Below are 24,381 nucleotides of genomic sequence, written 5' to 3'. Positions count from 1 at the left end.
CTCTGTTTTTCGAGCCCCATTCCTCACACCCTCAAGGAATCTCTTTTAGCCATAGAGAGAAAAATAGAGACAGAGAAAGAGCAATTGAGATGAGAGGGAGTTCCATCCCGTCTCCTCTGTGCACAACTCCGCTACGAAGCACACTTTGTTTGACTCAAAGAATGCTGAGAGGCTTAGGCAGCAGATGTGAGATTTCACGGAAAACAACTAGTACTGATTCTCTTTGGGACTCATCTAGTCACATAGACGCTGCTCTCCTGTGGCTGATAGATCTGTTTGTCAAAGCAGAGCTTCCTGTTGTCGCTCTTTTTTTATCTGTGCTTTCAACATTCAGGATACTCTGTGTTCCTCACACTTAGGAAACTATTGACGTTGTCTTCTAAAATTATTCTTCACACATTCGCTAATAAGCCTGTAATTACAGTGGAGCAGGGAGATTTTTGTTTGTTTTTAGCTTGATGATCCTCTTTTTATGTTGAAAACATATTAGAACCAGACCAAACATTTTTGACATCTTCATCTCAGTGTGAAACACATGTTCAACGGATCATCACGACAAAGGCACCAAGACCTGGATAAAGATAAATCAAACTCTGCAGCAATAGAGGACGTCAACATTTTATTGAGATAATCTGCTCCGTAATACAAAGTAATCTCTTACCACCTCTGTGGCCACAGGAAACACAGGATGAAAGAATGATCCATAAAACAATAAATAGCCCTCATTACAGAAGCTCCTCACCCAACAAAAAATCAATTGGAATTTATGTAGTAATAAACCATGGAGCTGGACCATTTGCATTGAAACAAACACTAATGTAGTGGAGGAGTAGTCACTGAATCCCTATTTAAACAAAGAGTTATGTCTAGTTTAATCCAATCTGCCTCTCTTACACAGTAGTCTCAGGGGCTCTTTCTTGTTGTTTTTGTGTTTTGTATATTGAGTCCCCAGTCTCAGGGGTCCAAACCAGTCCCATTTGAAAACAGCAAACTCACTGAAGCAGCCAGTCACTAAGAACCCCCCCCCCCCCCCTCCCTTGGAACAGCTGGCCTTGTTCTCAGCCTTTGTCCTGAACTCGCTGCAGCCTTTGAAACACTTTTCCTGTCCGTACTGGCAGAAGTGGACCAGGACTCCATCATTTGTTGCTTACAACAAGTGATATGGAAATAAAGTCCCAGTGCAACCACACTGCTCTTGTCAAGGATCAGCTATTTGATCTCAAGGTGATGTCATTCTGTCACATGACTTTCCATGTGATCACCCTTACACCGATAAAACTCAAACAGTTTATTTTGAAACTCAGGAGGGATTGCAAGTGCCTGTGATGCTAACAGGTTGAATGATTACTGGATGATGGCTTTGCATTTATTTCCTATCCCCAGAAAGGGCTGTTCTTTCAATAAACTCTCAGTGCAGGAAACCACAGACTTGTTCTGCCAAGCAGATGAGATGTATTGATAGATTAACTATGGCTGATTGATTGAGTGGCTTGTTGACGTAGTAAAAAGAAACTCTTTCAATCTGGAGCACACTAGGAATTGGATATGTAGTGTTCGATGAAAATATTTAAATTATCATCTTGATTTTACTTCATCTCATGTGAATCATCGTCCTCATCACAAAAGCGTACAGAGTTAAAAGTTGTAGAACTTTGCTGAAGAATGCTGAAGAATGCTGAAGAGTGCTGAAGAGTTGATAGTGGAAGAGAAAGGCTGAAAGAATGAGAGTTGAGGAGAAGAAAAAGGTGAAGTGTGACTTCTGTCTTTGGTAGTTGCCATGGACACCAAGAAAGCTGACTTACTGCTAAGTGAACAATTTTTTAATGGAATGCGCACACACACACACACACACACACACACACACACGCACACACACACACACACACACACACACACACACACACACACACACAGCCACCATTACAGTTACCATCATCTAATCTCTGGGCTCACAAACTGCTACATCCATGACTGCTCATATTAATCACATGCTAACGATCACATGTTCGTCCCCTGTGTGGAGATAGAGTCGTTCAGGTAACTGATAGTTTCTTATTATCACATAGCAGGAGAGCAGCTGCAGCACACCGTTTGCAAGACAGAGGAGCAGCAAGATAAAAGCACACAGGGCAGAGCTCATTAGAAATTGTGTTTATCTCGGATGGGAGAGGAATGCTGGCCTCTTTGTTCTTGTTGGAATGAGCATGAAACTCACCCAGAACATAGCAAGCCCATTTATCTGTCGCTATTTTCATCTTCCTAATCTCTTTCTTTTAGCACCTATGGTCTGTGTGTCCCTTTGGAAATCGCCGATAAATGTGAAGCTGTTATATTGATTAAAAAAGGGGGGCTTTGTTACTCCGTTTCCTCTTTTGGCTTCTTCTTTGAACTGATATTTCCCCAGTAACCTCATTAAGGGCTTCTCTACTTCCCCCATTACATCACAGATTATTTCTCAGTTACATAGTGAAGCCTACAGCAGGTGTCTTTGTATGACACTGGTCACAGATAGCGTGAAACCATACTCAGGCTATTACTTTTTCCACTCAAGAGTAATGGTATTCATCCCCACAGAGTGTCTTTGACGTAAATACTGGCTGTGTCAATCATTGATATGAACTCAGTGATTGTGAAATTGACTGTGGGGCCTTTGGAAAGACTACTTTATAGAAAGAATGGCAGCAAAACAAGGCGGACTCTAAAGTATTGAAATTGATTGTCCCATGAGAAAAATATGGAGGTGGTGTTGATTATAATTATGCCCTGAGCACTACAGAAACGATTACCAACAATAGATAAATAAAGACAGGAAGACAAACAAACACCCTCCCTGTGTGTGCGTGCACGTATTTCTAATTTATAATTGTGAATGGCAACACAAATCATTGGTGTCACTGCAGATGAGTCCATAGATGCGGCTGTCTTGGCAAGACCCGAAGAGCTCGCCGACAAAAAGACCATTGGAGGGTAACACTGGTTTAACTGGATGTGCCACTAATAGTTCATTTATACAAAATTCACAAATGCAAGATAAGAATACACAAGGGTCTTTTGTGATATAACCCTTGTTGTATTTAAAAAAAAAAATCCTTGATTCAAACAAGGGGAGAACACCATGCCATCCTCTGATTGGCCACTTGCAAGCACGTAAAACCACACCAGATTCGCCTTGGCAGAGGAGTGTTCGCCGGCTACAGGTAGTGCTGCCATCAGATACAGTTCTTTCTCCATTCATCAGAAAGAACTTGTTGCCGCTTGAAGCCGTGAAGACATTACGCGACAGAAGCAGCAGAAGCAGCCTCGTGTCTCTGAGGCGCGCACACATTTCAGCACCTCGGACAGCGCACGGCGCCGCAGTGGCGGAGCGTGGATTCAACCGGTGGCTCTGATCCGGAGCAGCAGCGCGAGAGGACCGTCCACTGAATGATGCGTAAAACTCCTCATGTGTCCACAGGCGAGGAGGAGCACCTGCCCTCTGGATAACTTGGACTAGTGGGATTTTTTTTTGCTCTTTGTAGCACACGACGATTCCATCGTGCGGGTAGGCGTGCCCCTCTGGTAACTCGCTAAGCAGCGTGGAGTGTAGGTGACTGGAGTGGAGTGGTGTGGTGGTGCCTAAAGAGACCCTCCGTTTATAAGGATGCTGGTGGGAAATGCCTGGAGACAAAGATGACGAGATTTGTCAAAAGGCGCTTGAACTCCTTTCAGATCTTTGCTCGAAGGGGGAAGTGCAGAACGAGAACTGCCTGAATTTTATCTACTATTTCCGAGACCTCGCCCGGCCACGCTACACGGATTCAGGTGAGGGGCATGGTCACGAGCGCGTGATTCTGGCAGATGGCCGTATTGGACTAAATTAAGTGAACGGGCATGTGACTTTTTTTTCATTGAACATTCTGCGTCAAAAATCCAATATGTGGAGAGGAGGTGTCGATTTGAGCGTTTTCACACTCACACGCGGTTTTTTATTTTACATTTGATTAGCTACCTAATCATCAAATTCATTTATATCAATTCACCTAAGAAAAGCCTTTTTGGGCGTCTAACATTTTAAATCTCATAGCCAATTATAGTATTGCATCCATAATCTTCATGGGTCTAAACATCTTAAATTCATTCTTAACAACATGTAAATGCAATGATATGGTATAGTCACATAATGATACATCATATAAAATTATTGTTTTATAATTCCTTATGAGTTCAGCTTGTGCCGGTATCACTATGGTGGCACACTTACTGTATCCTACTGCCTTTGAAGTTTACCCTAGATTTAATTCTTCATCTCACTATACGCAGTACAGCCTGCACAAGCTGCTGCTCTAAACATTTGCTATATGCATAAAGAAGACCTTTGCACATTCAGTCTGAGGAAGAGATGTGGCCACTGTTGGGTGTGTAGTTGTTTGTGTGTGTGTGTGTATGTGAGCATTTGAGAAAGCACAGTAGCTGCACTACTCCACATTCCTGAACGATTCCCTCTTTCTCACAACTCCCATTAGTTTGCTTTACTACTGATAATCAGTATTCACCCCATGAAAGCCCTTTTTTTGAATTTCCACTCCTTTCCCATCAATCCTCTTCCCCCCTCTGTTCCCTAATCTCACAGCTCTCTCCCCCCCCCCTCCCCCATTCATCACATAGGCCGACCCTGTCTTGTTATTTCCATTGCACTCTATCAGTTTCAAAAGTGGAATTGTTACAGTGCTGTAGTGAGGTTATAGCTGCTGGGATGGCTCGCCTATAAGGTTATATATATCAGCTGACCAATTATTTGCTGGATTATGTCTTGGCCAGACCTAGAATCTGGATGACAGATGACTGATTAGCGATGACAAAATTGATTATATTGCTTGTGGACAGAGGAAATCTAATTGTTTCCCATTGTTCCCACCCACTTATAGCTGTATAACTGGGTGCTGGATGCGTTATCTCTCATAGATCAACCATATACTGCCGGCACAGCTGTCAGGGGCAGTTTGGTGTTCAGTATGTTGCCCACAGCGATCGAACTGCAGACTCTATGGGTAGTGGACAACCCACTCTACCCCCCCCCCCCCCCCCCCTGTCCTGTAACTTGTATTGATATTAATTGTACTCACAGTTTACACAAGTTCTATTTAAGAGGAATAACAACCTCTCAGTACGTAGGTAGTTCCATGTTTAGCTTTTTCAGCACTTTACTTGCCTCCTACACTACAGATCCTTTGACGGTCCTGTACACTACATGTGGTCCAGCCTCTTTGTACTGATGCAGTCTCTGGATCCTTCCAGATGTCTATCCTCTCCATGACGCAGCCCTCAGTCTCTCCAGATTATTCTCCCAAATCACACATACTCTGGTTATCACAGAATCTCAGAGCAGAAAGGAGAGTTTGTTGGAGTTACTGTGGTCGCTCTCTTGACAGCAACCCCCCCCCCCCCCCAACACACACACACCCACACACCCACACAGACACACAAACACACAGTCTGTCTAGAATTAGCCAGTACTGCTGAATTTGGCGGTTGGGTTACCTTACCCTTACCACGTATTGAAAAAAATAGTGGTGTGATAAGCTGCTGTATTATTAACCTTAAACTAAAATGCATATACACATCTAAGCCAAATCAAATAGTTAAGTTTTACAGCATTACTTAGTAAATATTTCAAAATGTTAAAGTTTTATATATGATGTGTCGCTTGATGCAATTCAGTTCAAAATGATTCATGGTTACATGAGAAGTTCTGAGATGTGTTAGTTTCTTAGTTCTCAAGAACATTTTTATCTTTTAAGATTTCTCTTCGTGAGAAATCCTGTGTCTGTCATATAATTCAAATGAGGCATCACCAAAGACCGAAAACAGAAACAACACTAATATCGCAAATAATATGCAATAAAAAATGATTTAAGGATAATATGGTATTACTTAAAATGAAATCATAAAGCTCCACAGCACATGATGATAATATTGTCTATATGTAACAATCTAAATACTATTAATCTGTCACAAAGCAATCCTGTGCATTGCCAAGTAAAATCATGCAACATTTAGACTGCAGTATCAAACTGTTATTATGTACACCATCCTTACAAATGTGTTATTGCTGCAGTAATACACACAGTCCAAATACATAATATCGGCTACTGCTGCTGTTTCACGAGCCACTGATTGCCTCGCGTAATAGTCAAAGCTCTTCATTAAGTCGACCTGTCACAACAAAGATGCACAACAGGCTTAAAAGCTCAAACAAAAAGAAAGAAGTTCATCAGGAAATGTGTATTTAAGGAATATTATTTTGATGTTCATTATGAGAAATTCTTCTTTGAACCATATCAACATTCTTTTCTTTTCTAATCAAAGAGCAATTATTACCGTGTCAAAAAACGAAATGGCATAATGTTACCCATTATGATTATTAAGTAATTGCACTAATTATACACTAATTACTTTTATTTTGCTATTTGTTTTAATCCTAGAGGCATCTAATAGCATGTTGCACTGTCAGCACATAAACTGGATAACTCAATATCACTGCCCCTTGCAGAGGATGAGGTAATGCCACAAAATGCCACAGTCAGGAGGATAAAGCCGATGCTGTTAAAACCACACAGTGCAGGAGACTGGACTTGTTTTACCTCAGAAGATATTTCAAAACAACAAATCAAAGTAAACAGTGCAGCAGCATGGATGGAAGTTAATCAGCTCAGTATTAGACACAGAACATTAAGCAGAGGCTTGTAGCTGAAAATATACTGAATCAACAGCTAATGAAATAATTAAAGAGGTGGTTCGGTAGATTAACATGTATAAAACATCAGTGGACATGGTTTTCTACAAATAAGACAAGATAATCTTCACCTACAATGTCTGTCCTCCCACCTTCAAACCAGCTTCTCCTACAACAGTTGTTGCTGGGCAACAGTTCACTCCGGCACATGCAGATTACCATTATAGTAAAACCATGTTCAGCATGTTCTTGTTGCCTCATTAAAAGCATCAGTATATAACACAAGAAGCAACCTTTTTATGAAAAGTCAATGATGTGATTTCATAAAAAAAAGTCTGACTGCGATGTTTTAATTATCTGAGTTTGACAGAACAAGGGGCTCCTTTCCAAATTTATTTTTAGAACAAAATTTGTCCCCAAATATTTAACACTAAAACGCTTTATCATACTAATTTAATGCATTTATGCACAGAATGGCGACTGTTTCTTCCTCATCAGCTCCGATAATGAAAGGTTAGCAGTCAGTTAACAGCCAGTTCAGAGGGGACCAGTAATGCTGTCAATATATATGCATCTGATTATTATTACTATAATCATCATTATTGAGATCGACTTGAAAACAGCATCATGCTGGATGCAAGGTTTGACTCTGATGATACATCAGCAGCTCTGATAACATGTCATTTACTGAATTAGTGATGAATATCAAGACTTGTGCCCTTAGATCACTATGACTACCACATGGGCTGGTCCATATTTATAATGATTATACCTTATTATCATTATCTGCTAACAGCAAAGCAATTGTTTCTCCATCCAGTGGATTTATGTAAAGGTACGGCTTAGCGGTAATTACATAATTACACCATGTGAGAGAAACTTACAAATGTTTTCAATCCTTAACAATGTGACCTGCAGCTAATCAAATCAAGCCTTTACTGATACAGTTTATCAGCTGGTGTGAAAAGGCATTAGAATATACACACATACCTGTTGAATATACAGTACATTAATTTATTTGGGGGCAAACATTTACACTTGATCTTATCTCAGGCTGATGAAACATACTTTTAAATTATTTCATCAGCCTGATACGACAATTGCTCAAAACATATTTTTTTGGATCTCAGGGACCCCAGCTGTATACATCTCTTTTAGTTTGTTATATGCTTCTTCATATGTTTGTGACTGGTGTCAAACTAGTGGTCAATTTTATACAGCACATCTTCTAAATCCTGAATAAATCTAATTGGATGTCTGTTGAATGGATTTTTATCTCAGTGTATTCACAGGATGTATGAGAGGGAGTTGCACCTCGAGCTGACCTCAAACACACGTTACTTCACCGACGTTAAATGTGTGAAATTGTGACTCTACTTTCCTCCGAACAGTTCTTGTGTGTTGACAATGACTACAGTGCAAAGGCAAGAGAAAAAAAGCAAAGAAAGAAAATCTTTTGACTGGTTACATTTTTTTATTCTTTTTTTTACAAAACGTATGTTTTTATTGCATGGAGTCCCAGTTTGGACCTCAGTGCTGCCGTGTTGCAGCAGGTTCTCTGATTTCTCCTTCCACCCACTTCTGGAGAGCCGAGGTGATTCAGACAGCCCTCGGTGACTCTGTTGCACCACACCTCTCCTGCCTCTCCACGGTGACTCGCACACCCTGCGCCGGTGTAAACCAACGCACCTCAGGAATATCCACCGTCGTGTTTTCAAAACCATGAACTCTTTCTTGACAGTCTCAGGCTCGCGGTGTGATACTCCTGTAAAAAGTTTATGCTCCCACTGAAGACACTGCTGCTGCTCTTGCCCACAGGTGCCTTGACTTCAATTTATGTTGTGCATAAAAGTTAACCTAGCATTTTTACTTTTTTTTACTGTTACTGGAACGTGGTAATCTGATTTAGCTATACGGAGTTTGAGCTTAGGGTCCACGAGATGGTCAATTTATGTCAACCTTCATTTTACTCGACCCTTATCTGCCACTTTCAGTTCACTGGTCTGTGATTTGTGTTTGAACTTCTACAGCAGAAGAGAAAGAGCAAAGCTGTGAAACTAAAATTGACTCTTAACAGAATGGAGAGCGGGACGACTATTTAGCTTTGCTTCTAGTTAAATAAAATAAGCTGACTTCTAACTATGAGTGCTGATGCTGATTAGTTTATGATTTTTACTTCCCCTATAAGGTTATGTTTCATTGCTGTTTTTCTGTGTGTCTGTCTGTTTGCAGGATAACCCAAAAACTACAGAACTAATTCTTTGAAATTTGGTGAAGGGCTGGGTAATTGGCCAGAGAAGAGCCTGTTAAATTTCACGTGTTTATATATATTTATTTTGACACTTTCACTAATTTACAAGAATAATTCAAGGAACTTGGGGGGGGGGGGGAAATCAACATGTTTAGGGGACTGAATTCTTTGAGCGTGTGTAATTTGGCTCAGCTTGATTGAATTTAAATGGGGCCTTGGATGGAGGTGCACTCTACTGAAAGCCACTCACTTTGTGGTCATTCATTTATACAGTAATATTGTTGCAACCATAGACTTACACAATATTTTGTAGCCTTGTTTTATTCTAATGAGATGCCCTCTCTCCAAATTATTCCAAACGTTTTCAATTGTAGTGAATAAAACAACAACTCAGCAGCTTTTACAATATTGCACAGTGTGTGTATGAGCCTGAATTGAATGCTGTTTTTCTCTTAACAAACTATTACTCTGCTGTTATCTGCAAAAGGACTGAAAATACAGCGTGGGGCCCTCTCCACTTGGGGGACAGATATGAGGCTGGAGGATAATTAAATAATTGTAGTTAATCCTAATTAATCTTCCGAGGGATTTTTCTGTAACAATAGAAGAGAAAAGGAGAGAAGAGAAAGAAAGCTACTGTCCCAGCTATATAATAAAACACGTTTTTTTGTTAGAAGGTCCAAAGAAGTGATTTGTTCCAACACATTCCTCTAATGTGACACCACAGCTGAATGACAAACCAGCCAAAGACACCACATGCCCCAGAGTGTTACTGAAATAACACTTTGATTCAATATTTTAGAAGAGTTTTCAAACTATAAACGTTTAAAAGTGGAGTAAGATGGTAAATGGGGTCAAATCCTAGCTCTGCAACCAAAACAGAATCAAAGTGAATCCACTGTCAGATCCTTATTGCCTGTGTCTCTTTACACCTTCTCAGATATATCAGTGAGTCTGCTGTCGCTGGTGGTGACTGCCTGTGGCTTGGCCCTGTTCGGAGTCTCTCTCTTCGTCTCCTGGAAGCTCTGCTGGATACCATGGAGAGAGCGTGTACTCTCACCCACCACCAAGGAGTCCTATGGGCACCTCCACCCAACCATGAGCCTTCTGCCCTCACAGCATGCACCCAGACAGCCAGTTTACACAGCCGTGGACCCACCGCCGCACGGCCGCCGTGAATCCTCACAATGCTCCATCGCCAGGGAGCCCACTCCTGTGGCATCTGTTGTGTCGGTGGAGGCTCCGGTCACTCCGGTGTCCCCGCCACCCGTGGTCCTGGCCACGCCTGAGGCAGCTATGAAGATCAGTTTCACGTCCCCAGACATCCCACTGGACGCCCAGACTAAAAGTCGGGAAAACGGGGTCCACACTAACCCTCGCGTGCAGAGACAGACCACTGAACCTCCACCATCTGGTCGCACAATGGCTGAAATCGGGTCAGTTGAAGATTTCTGATTTCCTTGGCCAAGGCAAAATTACTGCAAAGCTTATAATAGTTATTACTTAATACTTCCTTCCGTCAAGTCTAATATTAATTTGTGTTTGAACTGACCAGTACTCAAATTATTGCCAAAACATTGATATGCTGAGGTTCGTTTTACAGCAGTAGCCCAGTATGAAAACTACAGCACGTTTACCTGTATGGGAAGGTTGTGGTTATGGCATTACATGGTGGTACATTAAAAGTGAAGCCTTTTAAACACTCAGTTTAGAAAAGTAACAAAACAAGGATAATTTGCAGATCAGTTACTGATTAATTATTTATTTATTATAATATTTATCCCTCTGCCTGGCTACATACATGTGTCGGTGACAGCAGCTCCTAATTCGGTGTAAACTATAAAGGTGCAGAAATTGTCCAATCCGGACATGAATATCTTGATATGTTCTTTCTGATTATATATTTTGCTGTATAATGACGTGTCTTGTGGATTACCTTTGCCCACAGACAAGGGACGATTCGTAGACATATGAACTTGTCTAACCCGGACTTCAACGTGGCCCAGTTCCAAAGGCAGGACTCCCTCACTGGAATGGGACTGGGCCTCGGCCGTCTCAAACCCGAGCTCTACAAACAGCGCTCCCTTGAGGGAGATGAAGTAAATTGCAGAGGAGGAGGCTGTGGACGCCTCAGCTTCATCCTCAGATTTGACTGTGACCAGGAGCAGCTAATAGTTAAGATCCACAAAGCAGACGACCTGCCAGCCAAGGACTTCTCCGGTACATCTGATCCTTACGTTAAGATCTATCTGCTGCCCGATCGTATGACCAAACACCAGACCAAGGTGCACCGCAAGACGCTGAACCCTGTGTTTGACGAGGTCTTCCTGTTTCCCGTGGCGTACTCTGAGCTTCCTACACGCAAGCTGCACTTCAGTGTCTATGACTTTGACCGCTTTTCTCGCCATGACATTATTGGCCAAGTGGTTGTGGACAACTTCCTGGATCTGGCCGATTTCCCGCGGGAGACAAAACTCTGCCGGGAAATCCAGTATGTCTCTACGGTGAGTCAGCACTTCAGTTCATAACGATAAGTTTGCTATGTTATATTTAGGGAAATAATGAAATATTATCACAAATGGCAAGAAGTGTTTTATCACATCTGAGAAATTTGCTGCGACTCTCCTGAGAGCCTCATGTCTGGTCCACATGTGAGTCTCACATTGACGCTCTAAGTATAAGATAGAAAATGTCTCTGCTTTTCAAATACTCTGAGCTGTGGGCTCCGAACAAACAAGAGGAAGATGAGTTGGTAGGTGAGGTGAACAGGTCTCGCTTTGATAAAGAGGATTTCTCTTGATGACTGTGCTCTGTGTCTCTCTGTTGTGAGATAGAGTCTAGTACTGACGGATGAAGTGTCTGCTCAGTACCAGACCAGCCACTGCAGACAATACCTCTCACACAGCTGTAATCATATATAATATTTAAAAGTCCTTTCTTTTGTGACACACATTCTGAGGATACGTGATACAAACTCAGGTGTAGGACAGTGAAACACTTTCATTTCACATTTACTGCATCTGTCACAAATTGTCTTTTACAAACATCTGTTAATGAAATCCAGAGTGAGACATCCTAAGGTCAATAGGATTTAAAGCACTTATGCCTGTGTGTGCGTGAGAGAGAGAGAGAGAGAGAGAGAGAGAGAGAGAGAGAGAGAGAGAGAGAGAGAGAGAGAGAGAGAGAGAGATAGAGAGAGAGAGAGAATCAGTCTAACCAAAATCGTTGATTTCAGAATAAAAATATATACAGTTTCCACGATTACAGACATCATTGCTGCCATATGCTTAACCAGCGCTTTCATTTTCTTCAATTGTCCAAACAGGTTAGAACTCCTTCGGTTGTCAGTTCGTTCAATGTATGTAAATATTTATGAGTGTATACTTCCAGTGATTGCTTTCATTGATAGGCATGCATGAGGGATGCATGAGTTAACCAGATACAATGTGTAATTGATCCTGTTCTTCATGGCATGCTTGAGTAGCATTAATAAGACTCCGTGCTATTGATCACTCCCAAACATTTGATGTCATCCCAGGAAGATCGTTGAGGCAGGATCAATGAAGCAGAGCTGTTTAAAGGAAAATACATTTTCTTTTACAACATGGTTGAAGCTTCATTTGAGTAAATGGGTAAAATTTTCATATATATATATTTATAAATGGGCTCAGTTTTTCATAGCTGTGGTAAAAACTTTCTCATAAAAGTTATTGCTTGGACTTGGTGGAAACGTGGCAACTAAAACGTCCCCAGCAGCCACGGTCAGCTGGTCTGTAAACTGTGATGATTGTTCCCAGTGGTCAGCTTGGATTATAATTACTCTTCTCAATACTTTTTACTAGCATGTGGGGTTAGTGTCTGACTGCTCAACTATTTTTCTTTCAATGCTGCAGCCTTCAGAATTCTCAGCAACACGATTTTTACAATGTTGCATGTGCAGCGTATGTAAATGACTAACACAGCAGCCTTTCCAATTTAATGAGCTTTGTACCATAGTAACCTGCTTCTGTGTGCCCCCACCTGCCAACCCAGGCTAATTAAAACCAGTACAGTAATATTATGAATGTAATTTAGCCGAGAAACACCTTGAAAAACAGCCTTGAAAATGATGTGTTTTTCTGCATCACATAATCCTTTTCATGGTCAGTCATGCTTACCTTGTGAATGACTGCTCCTTTGGTAATCACCTTTGTGAATGCATGTTGTTATAACTGCCAGAGGGTGCTCCAGTTTTATAAAAGCAGAAAAACATGTGAAAGGCGACATATTTATCACCTGTACGTAAAATGTAATCAACACCATGCTCAGTTTCTCCTGAAAAAAGGAGAAAATTAAAGGTTGCATGGTGCGAAACATCGACCTGATTCAGAATGTGAATATGGTTATCAATCACTTTCTGATTATACGACTGGAGGTTTTTGATCATGGGTGCTGTTGAGTTCTGCACCGCCTGATATTTTGAATCGTGCTTTTGTATTTAATGTAGGATTTTGAAACTAGAGTTGGTGTTATCCAGTTTCGTGATCATATGTATTACAATTCAATTATGTTCACCAAACCTCAAATCTCAAATCTAATCTGGCACTTGAAAATCTGTAGGGTTTTGAGACTAAATAGATTTTGCTCCTTGATTTAATTGTGTCACAAGCCAATGTAACGTTATGTGGAAACTACACTATAGGGTCAGCTTAACTGCTATATAACATGTAGTTGTTCACTGATAAATTGTATCATGCAAAATTACCGAGCTATAGAGTTGTACCTGACTAAAAAAATATAGTACAGACTACAGAGGGCTACTCTGCCTTATATTTAATTAATTTCTCTGCCCACCTGCGAGAAGGTAACAAACACAATCCCGGAAACAATAATATCTTTGGAAAGCGATAGAAGGAAGCTGCAAGGCAGCGTCATATAATGGAAGTAGCCTGAAACGAAGCAAAGAGATATGGGACTAGTCCGTCAAAGTGCCAGTTATAAAGAACCAGAGAGCCAAGTTGAAACAGTTTATCTTTAGGGGGGCTTGGCAATGCCAGAAAGCTATTGGGAATGACAGCCTTTGCCAGTGTTGGAATTTTTCTTTTGAGGATTAAAATCCTTTTTAGTTAAATTGGTAATTTTATAATCATACACATGTATTGCCAACGTAAGTGCTTTCTCTAAGCATCAGGGAGGAAGGTTGTAGACGAAGTTGGCCATGCTACTCTTATTGTGTACACTGGTTGAAATTATGTTATTTTGTCATATCCATCACTGATATTGAAATATGTTCAAGTACTTCAAAGCTTGCATGCAAATGTCCAGCCATCCGTCCATCCGTCCATCTGTCCATCTGTCCATCCGTCCATTTGTCCATCTGTCCATCCGTCCATCCATCCATCAGCTAGGCTGCTTGTCTTGTGAGGGTTGTGGGTGCTCACGGCGACTCCAGCCGACATTGGGTGAGAGGCCTCTACACATCAATCAGGTCACCAGCCTCTCACACTGTTGACACACAGAGAAAAACCATTCACATTCACATTCGCACCTATTGGCAATTTACCATGTAACCTGACCTCAGCTGCCTTCAGACTGTGGGAGGAAACCCCTGCATGCACGAGGGGAACATGCAAACTCCACACACAGAAATGGCATCGACCCAGTTGGTCAACAGGTTGGAACTTTTACGCTGTGAGGCAACAGTGATAGCCACTACCACAACTGTGCATGCTGGTGATTCTTCTGGATTGAACTTCATGAATCCGCCCATACACTCATAAGAAACCATTTTTCCTCTCTTAGTGATATTGACCTCTTTTCTTTGGAACTTAGACACCTGATTTATTTACCTCCCCCATTATGTTTTTATGTTTCTGCCGCTGTGTGTTGTTTGCCATCTATTGCTTTAAGAGCAGCTTTATGTGAAACATGATGGATGGAGGTGGTATGGACACTTTCACTTTCGTTAACATTGTGAGATATTGCATTTTTGAGTATTTTCTTCAATATCCAAGGGAATAAATCAAAGTACTTCCAGCATATTTAGAGTTTTGGCAAAGGTTGGGGCTTTACTGAGTGCACTTGAGTTTTTTTTTCAGATGTGTATAACTTCACTGTAGAAAATAGTGCCTATCTGTATATTCTTCGGGTTACTGATTGCAGCAGATATCAACTTGTCAGCCACTTCATTGTGTAAAGCACAAAGCAACACATACAGTAGCCAGAGACCATAAAAAATCGTCCTACTCATGGCTTCTAAAAATACTGGCAGCCAGAACCCTTCTGCTCTCTGCAAGTCTGTCTCAGTCTCTCTCACGCTTTCTCTGCTATACGTGCCTTCTTCTTGTAACCTGTAAATGGTGAAATCAAAGGGGAGTTACATAGATCCCTCAAGCCGCCTTTATAAAATCTACCAGACTGACTTCTTGGCCAATCAGGCCAAGCTCGTCCCTTTTCACAGTGCAAGTCATATTTTTGGAAAACACAACCCCACTTGGCATCAACAAAGTCAGCAGCTGTGCCCCACATTCACACTCTCACTGGGTTTTGAGAACATAAAAGAACAAGGCATTGAATAGTTTATTCAAGATAAATATTTGTAAGTATATTCACTTGAATGTGGGGTTGATGGAGAGGAAAGGGAGAGATAAAAGTAACATCCACACCCAGAAAAAAATGCTCTATTACATTCATTTTTGTTGACGTAAGAGTATACTGTACTACTGTATATATATATTGAATTACAATGTGGAATGCTGCACGAGTGGGACTCAAGCAGTCTGAGGAGCATCAGCGTTCTATCTGTTCTTGTAGAACTGTTCTCACTCTGTAAGCATTTTCTATCTTGAGTGAAAGCTCAGAGGCAAAGTTCACCATCTTAACACCATCTTAACACGTTTATAGACACATGGATCAGTGCTTGATCCAGTCAGTGTGCATGATTGTCTACAGTCAGTGCCTTGGCCAGTGGATTGGTCGAACAAGAACAAGTTCATGCATACAGTATTTCATGCATAGTTTGTTAGCGGGAGGAGCCTGTGCAAAACACAAGAATATACTAAACTTGTACTTTGCAGTATAAACAATTAACAAAACCAACATTGTTTAATAAGAACTTTGGCAAAGATGTAAACCAAAAGAGATTACGTTTTAAAATGTGCCTGAACATCTTGTCAGTACTTGTGTAATTTACCTAATATGTGCGTGACAGGAACTGAATGTTCTAGCTAGTTGGCCGGTTTGAACACAAGATTAAGGATGCAGAAATATTAATTATATTTGCTTTCTTCAACATTGTAAGATCAAGTGTTTTTCACTGATTGATGGATCTTGATGAAAAAAATCTGGCATATTTAGTGGACAGATATCTGTCAGTATGTGCATCTTTAGTGCAGCTTGATTTAATTTGAGGGGCCTGTTGGGCCGCGGTGGAGGTATGAGCTCTACCAAGTAGCAATCCAGTTAATAGGTTTTTGTTGATGAGAGGATCAGATAAGATAGGTGTTCTATCAGTGCTCCAACAAAGACAGTTCAGGGAAATATAGATAATGACAAAAAGGTGGATATATTTGTTTAAACTCTCAACTTTCAGCAGAACCCATTTGTCACATTCACTGTACAGACTCATTCACTTAGTGGGTAGAAAAGCCATGCCTATCATTTAGTGATGATTTCTGGTGAGATGGACCATATGGGTTGTTTCACTGCCAGATTTGGCTTGTTTTCCTCTGCGGTAGAAGCAGATTGTAAGTTGACGGGAGAGCCTCTGTTATTTGTTATGATTTTGAAGCAATGGAAATGCAGACAAAAGAAATATAATGTATTACATGTGGCTTGCTGTTGTATAGTTTTTTGTTGTTATCTCTGATTGATGGTTTTGCATTGTAGTGTGCTAGAACACATGTTCATACATTCTGTGTCACTTGTGAAATATGGGATTCAGCTGATTATAGTAGAGTGCATCAGAACGTTCGACCAGGAGGTAATAAAATACATTTGTTGCCTGAGAGGGATTCTGGAGCACATGCACCATAGCACTTATCTCTTTTTATCCACCTATATCTCCAGTGTGCACAAAGACCGCGGACAATGCAGCGTGATAAGCCCGTGGGTTCCTTCTGTGACGTTAAGTGCATTCTCAAAGAGGTTGTCGGTAATCTATCATGCAAACTCCAACGCCTTACACCACAGCCTTGCTGAATACTTGCCTCTGATTTTCACTGAAGAGCCAAGTCAAGAGACATCCCTTTTTCTGCTCTGTTAATATCTCCACATCTCTCAATCCTCTGCTTTCTCTCACACTCACACTGGCCCATTCACAGATAGAGATCACAGTTAAAAACAAGTGTCATATTACAGAGGACTACATTCATGCTCAGCAATCTAGACAAATGGTAATAGAGATAAAAGAAGTGTGTAAATCAGGGAAAGACAGTGGAGGAGTAGCTCGGTAGATCAGAGATTCTACTGCACGAGCTGTTCACCCGACACGATTGTGTGTTTTCCTGGTTCTCACTTCTTCAGTGAAGCTATTTTAAGAGCAAGTGACAAGTCAGCTCCTGGCTTTCCTTCAGTTGAACAGAAGTCTCCCTGTTGGGTGAATTGTGGGAGGCTTTTATTTGAGCCATGTGACAGAGGAGAGTATTCCTTTACTGAAACACATTTCAGCTCTGTAACCAAGTGTCAAAGGGCCATGGCATTATCCTTCACCTTCGGCTGATGTGCAGCAGAAATAAAGGCTGTCTTATTAAAGGTGCCTATCATGTTGTTTTTATCCATGTAACAGGAACATACATGACAAAAAAAAGTAAAACACCATGAACATAAATCTTACGCTAGAGGTAATGTGTTTTGTGTTGTCTTTCAGGATAACGTGGACCTCGGGGATCTGATGTTTTCACTCTGTTACCTGCCAACTGCAGGCAGATTGACTATTACCATGATAAAGGCTCGAAATCTTAAGGCCATGGATATCACCGGTGCATCTGGTAATTAAAATCTGATACTGTCTACAGCTACAGGCTGTCACTGGAATCCTGAATGGAAATTAATGACTTCCCATTCTGTTTCTCTCACTTTCACAGACCCGTACGTGAAGGTTTCTTTAATGTGTGATGGTCGTCGACTGAAGAAGAGGAAGACGTCGACGAAGAGGAACACTTTGAATCCAGTGTACAATGAGGCTATCGTCTTTGATGTTCCTCCAGAAAACATAGAGCAGATCAGCCTCCTGATTGCAGTGATGGACTATGACCGGTAAGGAACCTTTAAATATTCATTCATGTCAGTTTTGCATAAAAAAAGAAAAAAAAAGATAAAATACTTTCAAAGCGCAATGAAATGATTTGACCGATATTACTATCACGCTAATTGTTTGAGAGCTTCATCTAAATTTTTCCTTCACTCAGGATGTAATGCAGCATTATTTTTGGAATGCAGCTTGGTCGTGATCACATTTCTTCCCCCTCTCTCTCTCTCCTGCTCCTCCAGCGTGGGCCATAATGAGGTGATTGGAGTGTGTCGAGTTGGTAACGATGCAGACAGCCTCGGTCGAGACCACTGGGGTGAGATGCTCACATATCCACGGAAACCTGTTGCCCACTGGCATCCTCTAGTCGAGGTGAGTTGTCATTACTGTGATGGGGGGGGGGGGGGTCACATGTGTTTCTGCAACACAGCCACAACTCAGAAAGGCACAGGCTTCACAAGGCCTCTGATGGTGACCTGTGGTCGTACAGATCCTGTAAGTTGTGAGGTGGGGCCTCCATCCCTCGATCAGATGCTGGATCCTCACCTTTAACATATTCCTTCAACCATTCCTGAGCAATTTTTGCAGCATGGCAGAGTGACTATAACTATACTGTAAGGGTCAACTAGGGAATACCGGGATGGGGGTACATGGTATGCATTCATATTTAAGTAATATAGATGGTATGATTGAAAGTAACATTGCCCCGAGCATCATGGCACCTCCACCAGGTTGCCTTATTCCCATAATGCATCTTGCTGCCATTTCCTCCTCAGGGTCAATAAATCACACACACCCGGCCGTTTGCATGATTTAAATAAAGCATGATTCATCCGACCAACCCGCCTTCTTCCATCTCTCATGGTCCAGTACTGACACTCATAGGCACGTCGTGGGCAGTTCTGCCAAGGACAGAGGTCATCATAGGCACTCCGAGTGGTCTGCGTCAACACAGCAAGCTGTGACGCAGCCTCGAGAACCTTCTATCAAAGCCAGCAAGCTTTAGAGATATTTGTGCTACAGTTATTCTGTGGGATCGGAACACATGGGTTCTCCCTTTATTCCCAACATTCATCCATAAGTATTGGTAACCAAGGACCCTGTTGACAGTTCCCTGGTTATCCTATATTAGACCAGTTTGATAGGTCCTCACCACTGCATAATAGAAAACAACCCACAAGACCCCAATGTTTCAGAGATCTGACCCAGTTGTTCAACCATCACAATTTGGCCCCTGTCAAAATCTCTCTCTTCCATCACATTAACTTCAGTGACTTACTGGTGACAGGCGCCACTGTGACAAGATCATCAGTGTTGCTCACTTGCCATGTCTGAGGATTTAACGTTGTGGCTGGTGTTTAGTCCATTCATAAGGAATCAGCATGAACATTTGTTTTGTTCGATAACTAATTATTATTATTATGATAAATAATTTTCAGGGAACATGGTCAGGAAATTAATTTTGACATCTGCAAAATCCCAGTCACTTCAAAGTACAATGAAATGAACATTATCAGTCAGGACAAAAGTGAAGTGCAATTCTAATTGTGTATCATTTTAGCTTTTATAGCCAGGTTGTGGATATAGAGCAAGAGGAAATTACAAGAGGCAAATCAACTCTGTCAAACAAGATGTGCAAGAAAAATAAGATTTTACAATATAAAGATGGATTGATGGAAGAGAAACTGTAAAGGAATAAGTGACAAAGCCCAACCGCTGCCCAGTCCAGCAGAGTGGCTTCATTAGTATTCACCGATACAGTAGAGTGCTCTTACAGTCTTGCTGTGAAAAGATTTTCGCTCAGCAGCAATGGGAATTTGTCTGCAAGCTTCTCTTAAGATCGAAGTAGAAAAGAATCTATATCTTCTATTTGCTGGGAGGTTTATTGACGGGGATACGTCAGCCTGAGACTTTCCGAAACACTGTGCGTCTGATTTCTCCATTGAGATAATATTGGTTCCCTCCAAAACAAAAGTCCACAGAGGCTGATGCTGTTTCACTGAAGGAACATATCTCGGTCTGATTGTGGGCACAAATCTTCTGCCAAAGTCCCAACCCTCTGATGTGACCCAGAGGTGCGGGGGTCTAAACCAGTACCGTGATGACAGGTGCAATGGACCTGTGTTGTCACGGTTACAAGTAGTCATTATCTGCAAACTTTAGCACATAAAACAACTTGGTTATAGATGCAGGGAAACACTGTAGTTTAAGATATAATAATAAGTCCTTCAGGTTAGAGGACTATTGTGAAACAAACATTGATGTCAAAAAAGTATATTGATTATTGGTTTCAAAGAAGAAAAGCCTGTATTTTGTAAACGCCTGCTTCCAGACTAACACTGACTTTGTCACTCTATGCAATACAAGATAATGACTATGACAGCTTGAAGTCGGCACACCGTAAAACGCTAGATGCGCAGTACCTAGTGTCAACACATTTGTGTTTAAATCTAAAAAGGCCAGTTTTTAGTCATACTTATCTTGGTTAATTCTAAAGAGTTCTATTCTTGTCTTCATGAGTGTTTATATTCTTTATCTGCCTACTTTTTTTGGATAGTGCAGTGGGAAACCAGCGAGGGAGACAAAGTAGACAACGCTCTGATGTGATTCAGACATCTACACGTGGGTCCAGGTTCGAAACCATCTGAGCTCTCTAGTGAACATTTTTAATGTGGCAAATAAAATAAACACAATTATTCAAAAATCTACCGTTGGAGAGACTTTAGATTTTTTGTGATTTGCAGAGAACTGAGTGTGGATTAGGGAAAGAGCTACACAAACATAGACAAGATATGAACAGCAGAAAGGAGGAAGTCTGCAGAAGAGTTGAAGGATTTTGTCTCTGATCTGTGCACTCAGCCTGAAACAGCTCTTCATTGTGTGAGTGTGCACTTCAAAAAAAATGTATTTAGACACATTGATGTAGGGAGAAAACTGAAAATGTAGCTTGTTATGTTTCTTTGGGGTTATTTGGATGAGTAGCACTTTAAAATCTTCATTGGTGCCTCAAGAAATTACATCTATTATTTACTTCCTTCCAAGTTATTTCAGTCAAAGTTGTTCTTTTTTGATCCTCACACCTCTTCCCAAACTGCAGAGAGCTGCAGTTTGATAGTTTTCAAAGAGCAGATCTGTTCACAGATTTGTTTGCCAGGTAAGCCACTTTGTCCTAAAAAAAGCCTTCATCCCCTTGTTTGGAATCAGCAAACAAAACAGCCACAGTGGCGCAGTCTATTCCAATAAAACTGAGAGAATACATAAATAAATTAACTTCACAAAGATCAGAAATGATTTGGGAGGGATTCACCGTTTCTTTAATTTCCCAATTCATCACTTTGCTGATGAGATGTTATGAGCTTTATTTGATGGGACTGCACATCTCTGAATATAACATGTGTGATATATGAACCCTGTATTTCCCTGCATGGTAAAGCTCTTGGTATTGTGGATTGTTTTTTTTTCTGCAGTACCAGGGGACCACAGGAAGTAGCCAGGGAGGATCATGTAACTCTCTGAGGACGCCTCCCTCTCCATAGCCTTGAATAACAACTCAACCTGAGAGCACGAAATCAACCCGGTGCCTCGGCTGAACCTTTGGACGGTGGTGCCGCTGTGCGCTGCACACACACGCTCCTGAAAGAAGGATGCAGTCGTCCACAAACTTCTATGGAGACGAGGGAGAGACCGTCTCGAGCTCTGTTCAGTCGGATCAGTTGCATGTTGAATGAACGCAAAGATGGATGTTTTCTTTTCTATGATGTTCAATAAGAAAAACAAGACGCACATGCAGACATTTTAAGCATCTGCTATTCCTGGGTACAGTAGTTACTGTTCTTTTTTTTAAACATAGTCTTGTCACTTGTTACCTGTTTCAATGAGGTGAGTCTGTATTTTGCACATTGTACTTACAACCAGTTGAACTGCCATACTGATTCTTTTTTAATTTGGTGGTGAACTGGTGCATGAGGTCACGGTTTGATGGGATATTTCTTCCTCAGTTGTTTGTTTCTGTTTTATCTTTTGGGAATACAGCGTGTTGTTCTGTCAGTTGATGTGCAGTGAACCTCGATTTCTAGACAAAGTATCTGTAAGAAAAATATGTTAATTGTTATCAATAAATATTATTCCATTAAAAAAAAACTCAAATGTGGATCTTTGCCCTCTCCCTTTTTTCGTGTGCGATACAATTTAATTGCACAATGATTTTCCTATTCATATTTTGGTTTACAGTCTATGGATTATACACAGGCAACAACTAGAAAACCTGTGAAACAATAAAATATGGAGATTTAAATGGAAAAAGTTAGAAAAGGTTGCGTATCAGAGGTTTCAGACAAAACACTGAATTGGACTGTGAGTAGATAATGAATGCCTGCAGGCACAGCTCTGACGTGAACCTCTGCCAATTACAAACTTAGTATAAAGTAGTTTTTGACCAGTTAAAAAACTAAACTAAACTAAACTTTACAACTGGATACATTCACTGTGGTTCTCCTTGAGGTGAGCAATCCATTTATCTTCAAGTGTCCACAGGATTAGAAGCAGTCAAATGTGTTGCAGTCAAACTGTGGGATTGAGAATGACCCTTCAGTAAACCGTGGACGAGTGCACAGTGTGAGCTAAAGCTGCTTTTTTGCATGTATCCTTTTGAATCCTTTTGCATTCAGACATTTGCTGGACTTATTGGATGAGTGGGAACCTCCTCACCTGGAACTTCCCCCTCTATTTTTCTTCCATTTGGACAATTTCAGTTGCCATCGCATGATGGCAACTGAAATTTTCCTTTTTGGTTATAGATTTGGTTATAAATTTTCCTTTTTTCCTTTTTCCTTTCTCATTTGATTTACTTAACTGACTTACAGCCAGCGTTTGTCACCACACTAAGCTCTCTTTCTGGCTGATGTTTCTTTTGCATCATGTGTGAGTGGAAGTTGAAATAAAATTTACGAGCTGCAGTAAAATGTCTCTCATTCATTATTATAGACACACCTATAACCTCAAGGCTACCTATGATATAGTGTATGCAGTTCTAATTGGGAATTCAAAGGCTCCAATAAACATAAACACTTTAAATTATATTGTGAAAACAGCGAGTAGGAAAAAAATTAAAATACTGTCACCATTTCCATATTCCCCTTTCATAAAATCATTAAAGCCAAGTAAATAAATATGTTCTGCTTCCATATCAAGTTATCACAGTTACATACTGTGGTGAAACTTGTGAACATCAGAACACGATTTCCCATTTTACTATCACTTTTGTATTGTTACACTAACAAAGAGTTCAAATTCAAATAATAAAAATGCTAAATGCCAGCCACCATTTGAAGCAGGAACCTTCTTGCTGTGAGGCAACAGAGATAACAACTGTAGCAGATGCATGAAAATAATATCCCCTGGCATGTCTCAAAAAGACCCCTATGTCCACTGGGATTGGCTCCACCCCCCTGCGACCATCACAGGAGGAGTGGTATCAATAATGGATAGAAGTTTCAAAAAGCTGCTCCTGTTCCTGAGACTATTTCCAAGATGTTTGAAAAACAGTTTATGACTTAATCCATGAGCAAGACTAAGAAAATGTATTGCAAGTTTAAACGTCTGTCTGACCTCTGACTCTTCTGTCCATCACTCTCAGAGATGGGTTATCGAAGCCAGCTCTCTCAAAGGGCTGCTCTTCGTAGATGGTCTGATGTGATGGGGGAGTAGTGATGAATAATGCAGGCCTCCTTAGTGCTGGTGTCAAGGGTGTCCGAGTGCCATCAACAGATAGCCTTCAGCTGCTGCCATCTGGTTAATATCCATGACCTTGTCCACTTACTCTTCACCTGATTATAACCTACCCTGCGTGTGCATCATGATGAAGATCATCTAAAAGAGAATAAAAAGGAGAGGGTGGGTGTGGGCTGTCAGAGACAGAGGAGTGTGAGGCGTGTGGGTAGCTTGTTAAAGTCTTGTTAGTGGGCACTGCACGACACATTTCGGGGAGGCTGTATGAGTGTGATTCAGCCAGATCGGTCGTAACAAGGAAGGGGAGGGACACTTTTCACAAATCGTTTCATGTGGTGACATAATTATCTGTCAGGAATTTGCTGTTAGGCAGAAAGTGAGATTGAAACATCTTTTAGAGAATGTCGATTCTCAATTATATTTGAGCGGTTTTAAAACCAGCTCTTCAGGAGCCCCTCACGTTGC

At 41.0% G+C, this 24,381-nt stretch overlaps 1 protein-coding gene across 1 annotated transcript; it reads left to right on the top strand.

Moving 5' to 3' along the window:
• The first annotated feature begins 3,594 nt into the window (after window positions 1–3,594).
• On the top strand, window positions 3,595–22,936 carry syt9a (synaptotagmin IXa). Its single transcript, XM_062386863.1, has 7 exons — window positions 3,595–3,801; window positions 9,904–10,399; window positions 10,912–11,467; window positions 17,809–17,929; window positions 18,026–18,197; window positions 18,432–18,561; window positions 21,657–22,936. The coding sequence occupies exons 1-7, from the start codon at window positions 3,654–3,656 to the stop codon at window positions 21,723–21,725; spliced, it is 1,692 nt and encodes a 563-aa protein (XP_062242847.1). The 5' UTR covers window positions 3,595–3,653; the 3' UTR covers window positions 21,726–22,936.
• The last annotated feature ends 1,445 nt before the right edge of the window (window positions 22,937–24,381 follow it).

This window comes from Platichthys flesus, chromosome 1 (assembly GCF_949316205.1).
Source record: "Platichthys flesus chromosome 1, fPlaFle2.1, whole genome shotgun sequence".
In the NCBI taxonomy this organism is placed as follows: Eukaryota; Metazoa; Chordata; class Actinopteri; order Pleuronectiformes; family Pleuronectidae; genus Platichthys; species Platichthys flesus.
The sequence above is the reverse complement of the archived record's forward strand: the minus strand, read 5'-3'. Positions and strand labels throughout refer to the sequence as shown.

What these genes read in the sequence shown, in the direction of transcription:
- syt9a (XM_062386863.1), top strand. Translation starts at nt 3,654, where the DNA reads ATGCCTGGAGACAAAGATGACGAGATTTGTCAAAAGGCGCTTGAACTC. An exon ending in CGCACAATGGCTGAAATCGG is followed by an intron (nt 10,400 to 10,911) that starts GTCAGTTGAAGA and finishes CTTTGCCCACAG; the next exon opens with ACAAGGGACGATTCGTAGAC. An exon ending in GGATATCACCGGTGCATCTG is followed by an intron (nt 17,930 to 18,025) that starts GTAATTAAAATC and finishes TCACTTTCACAG; the next exon opens with ACCCGTACGTGAAGGTTTCT.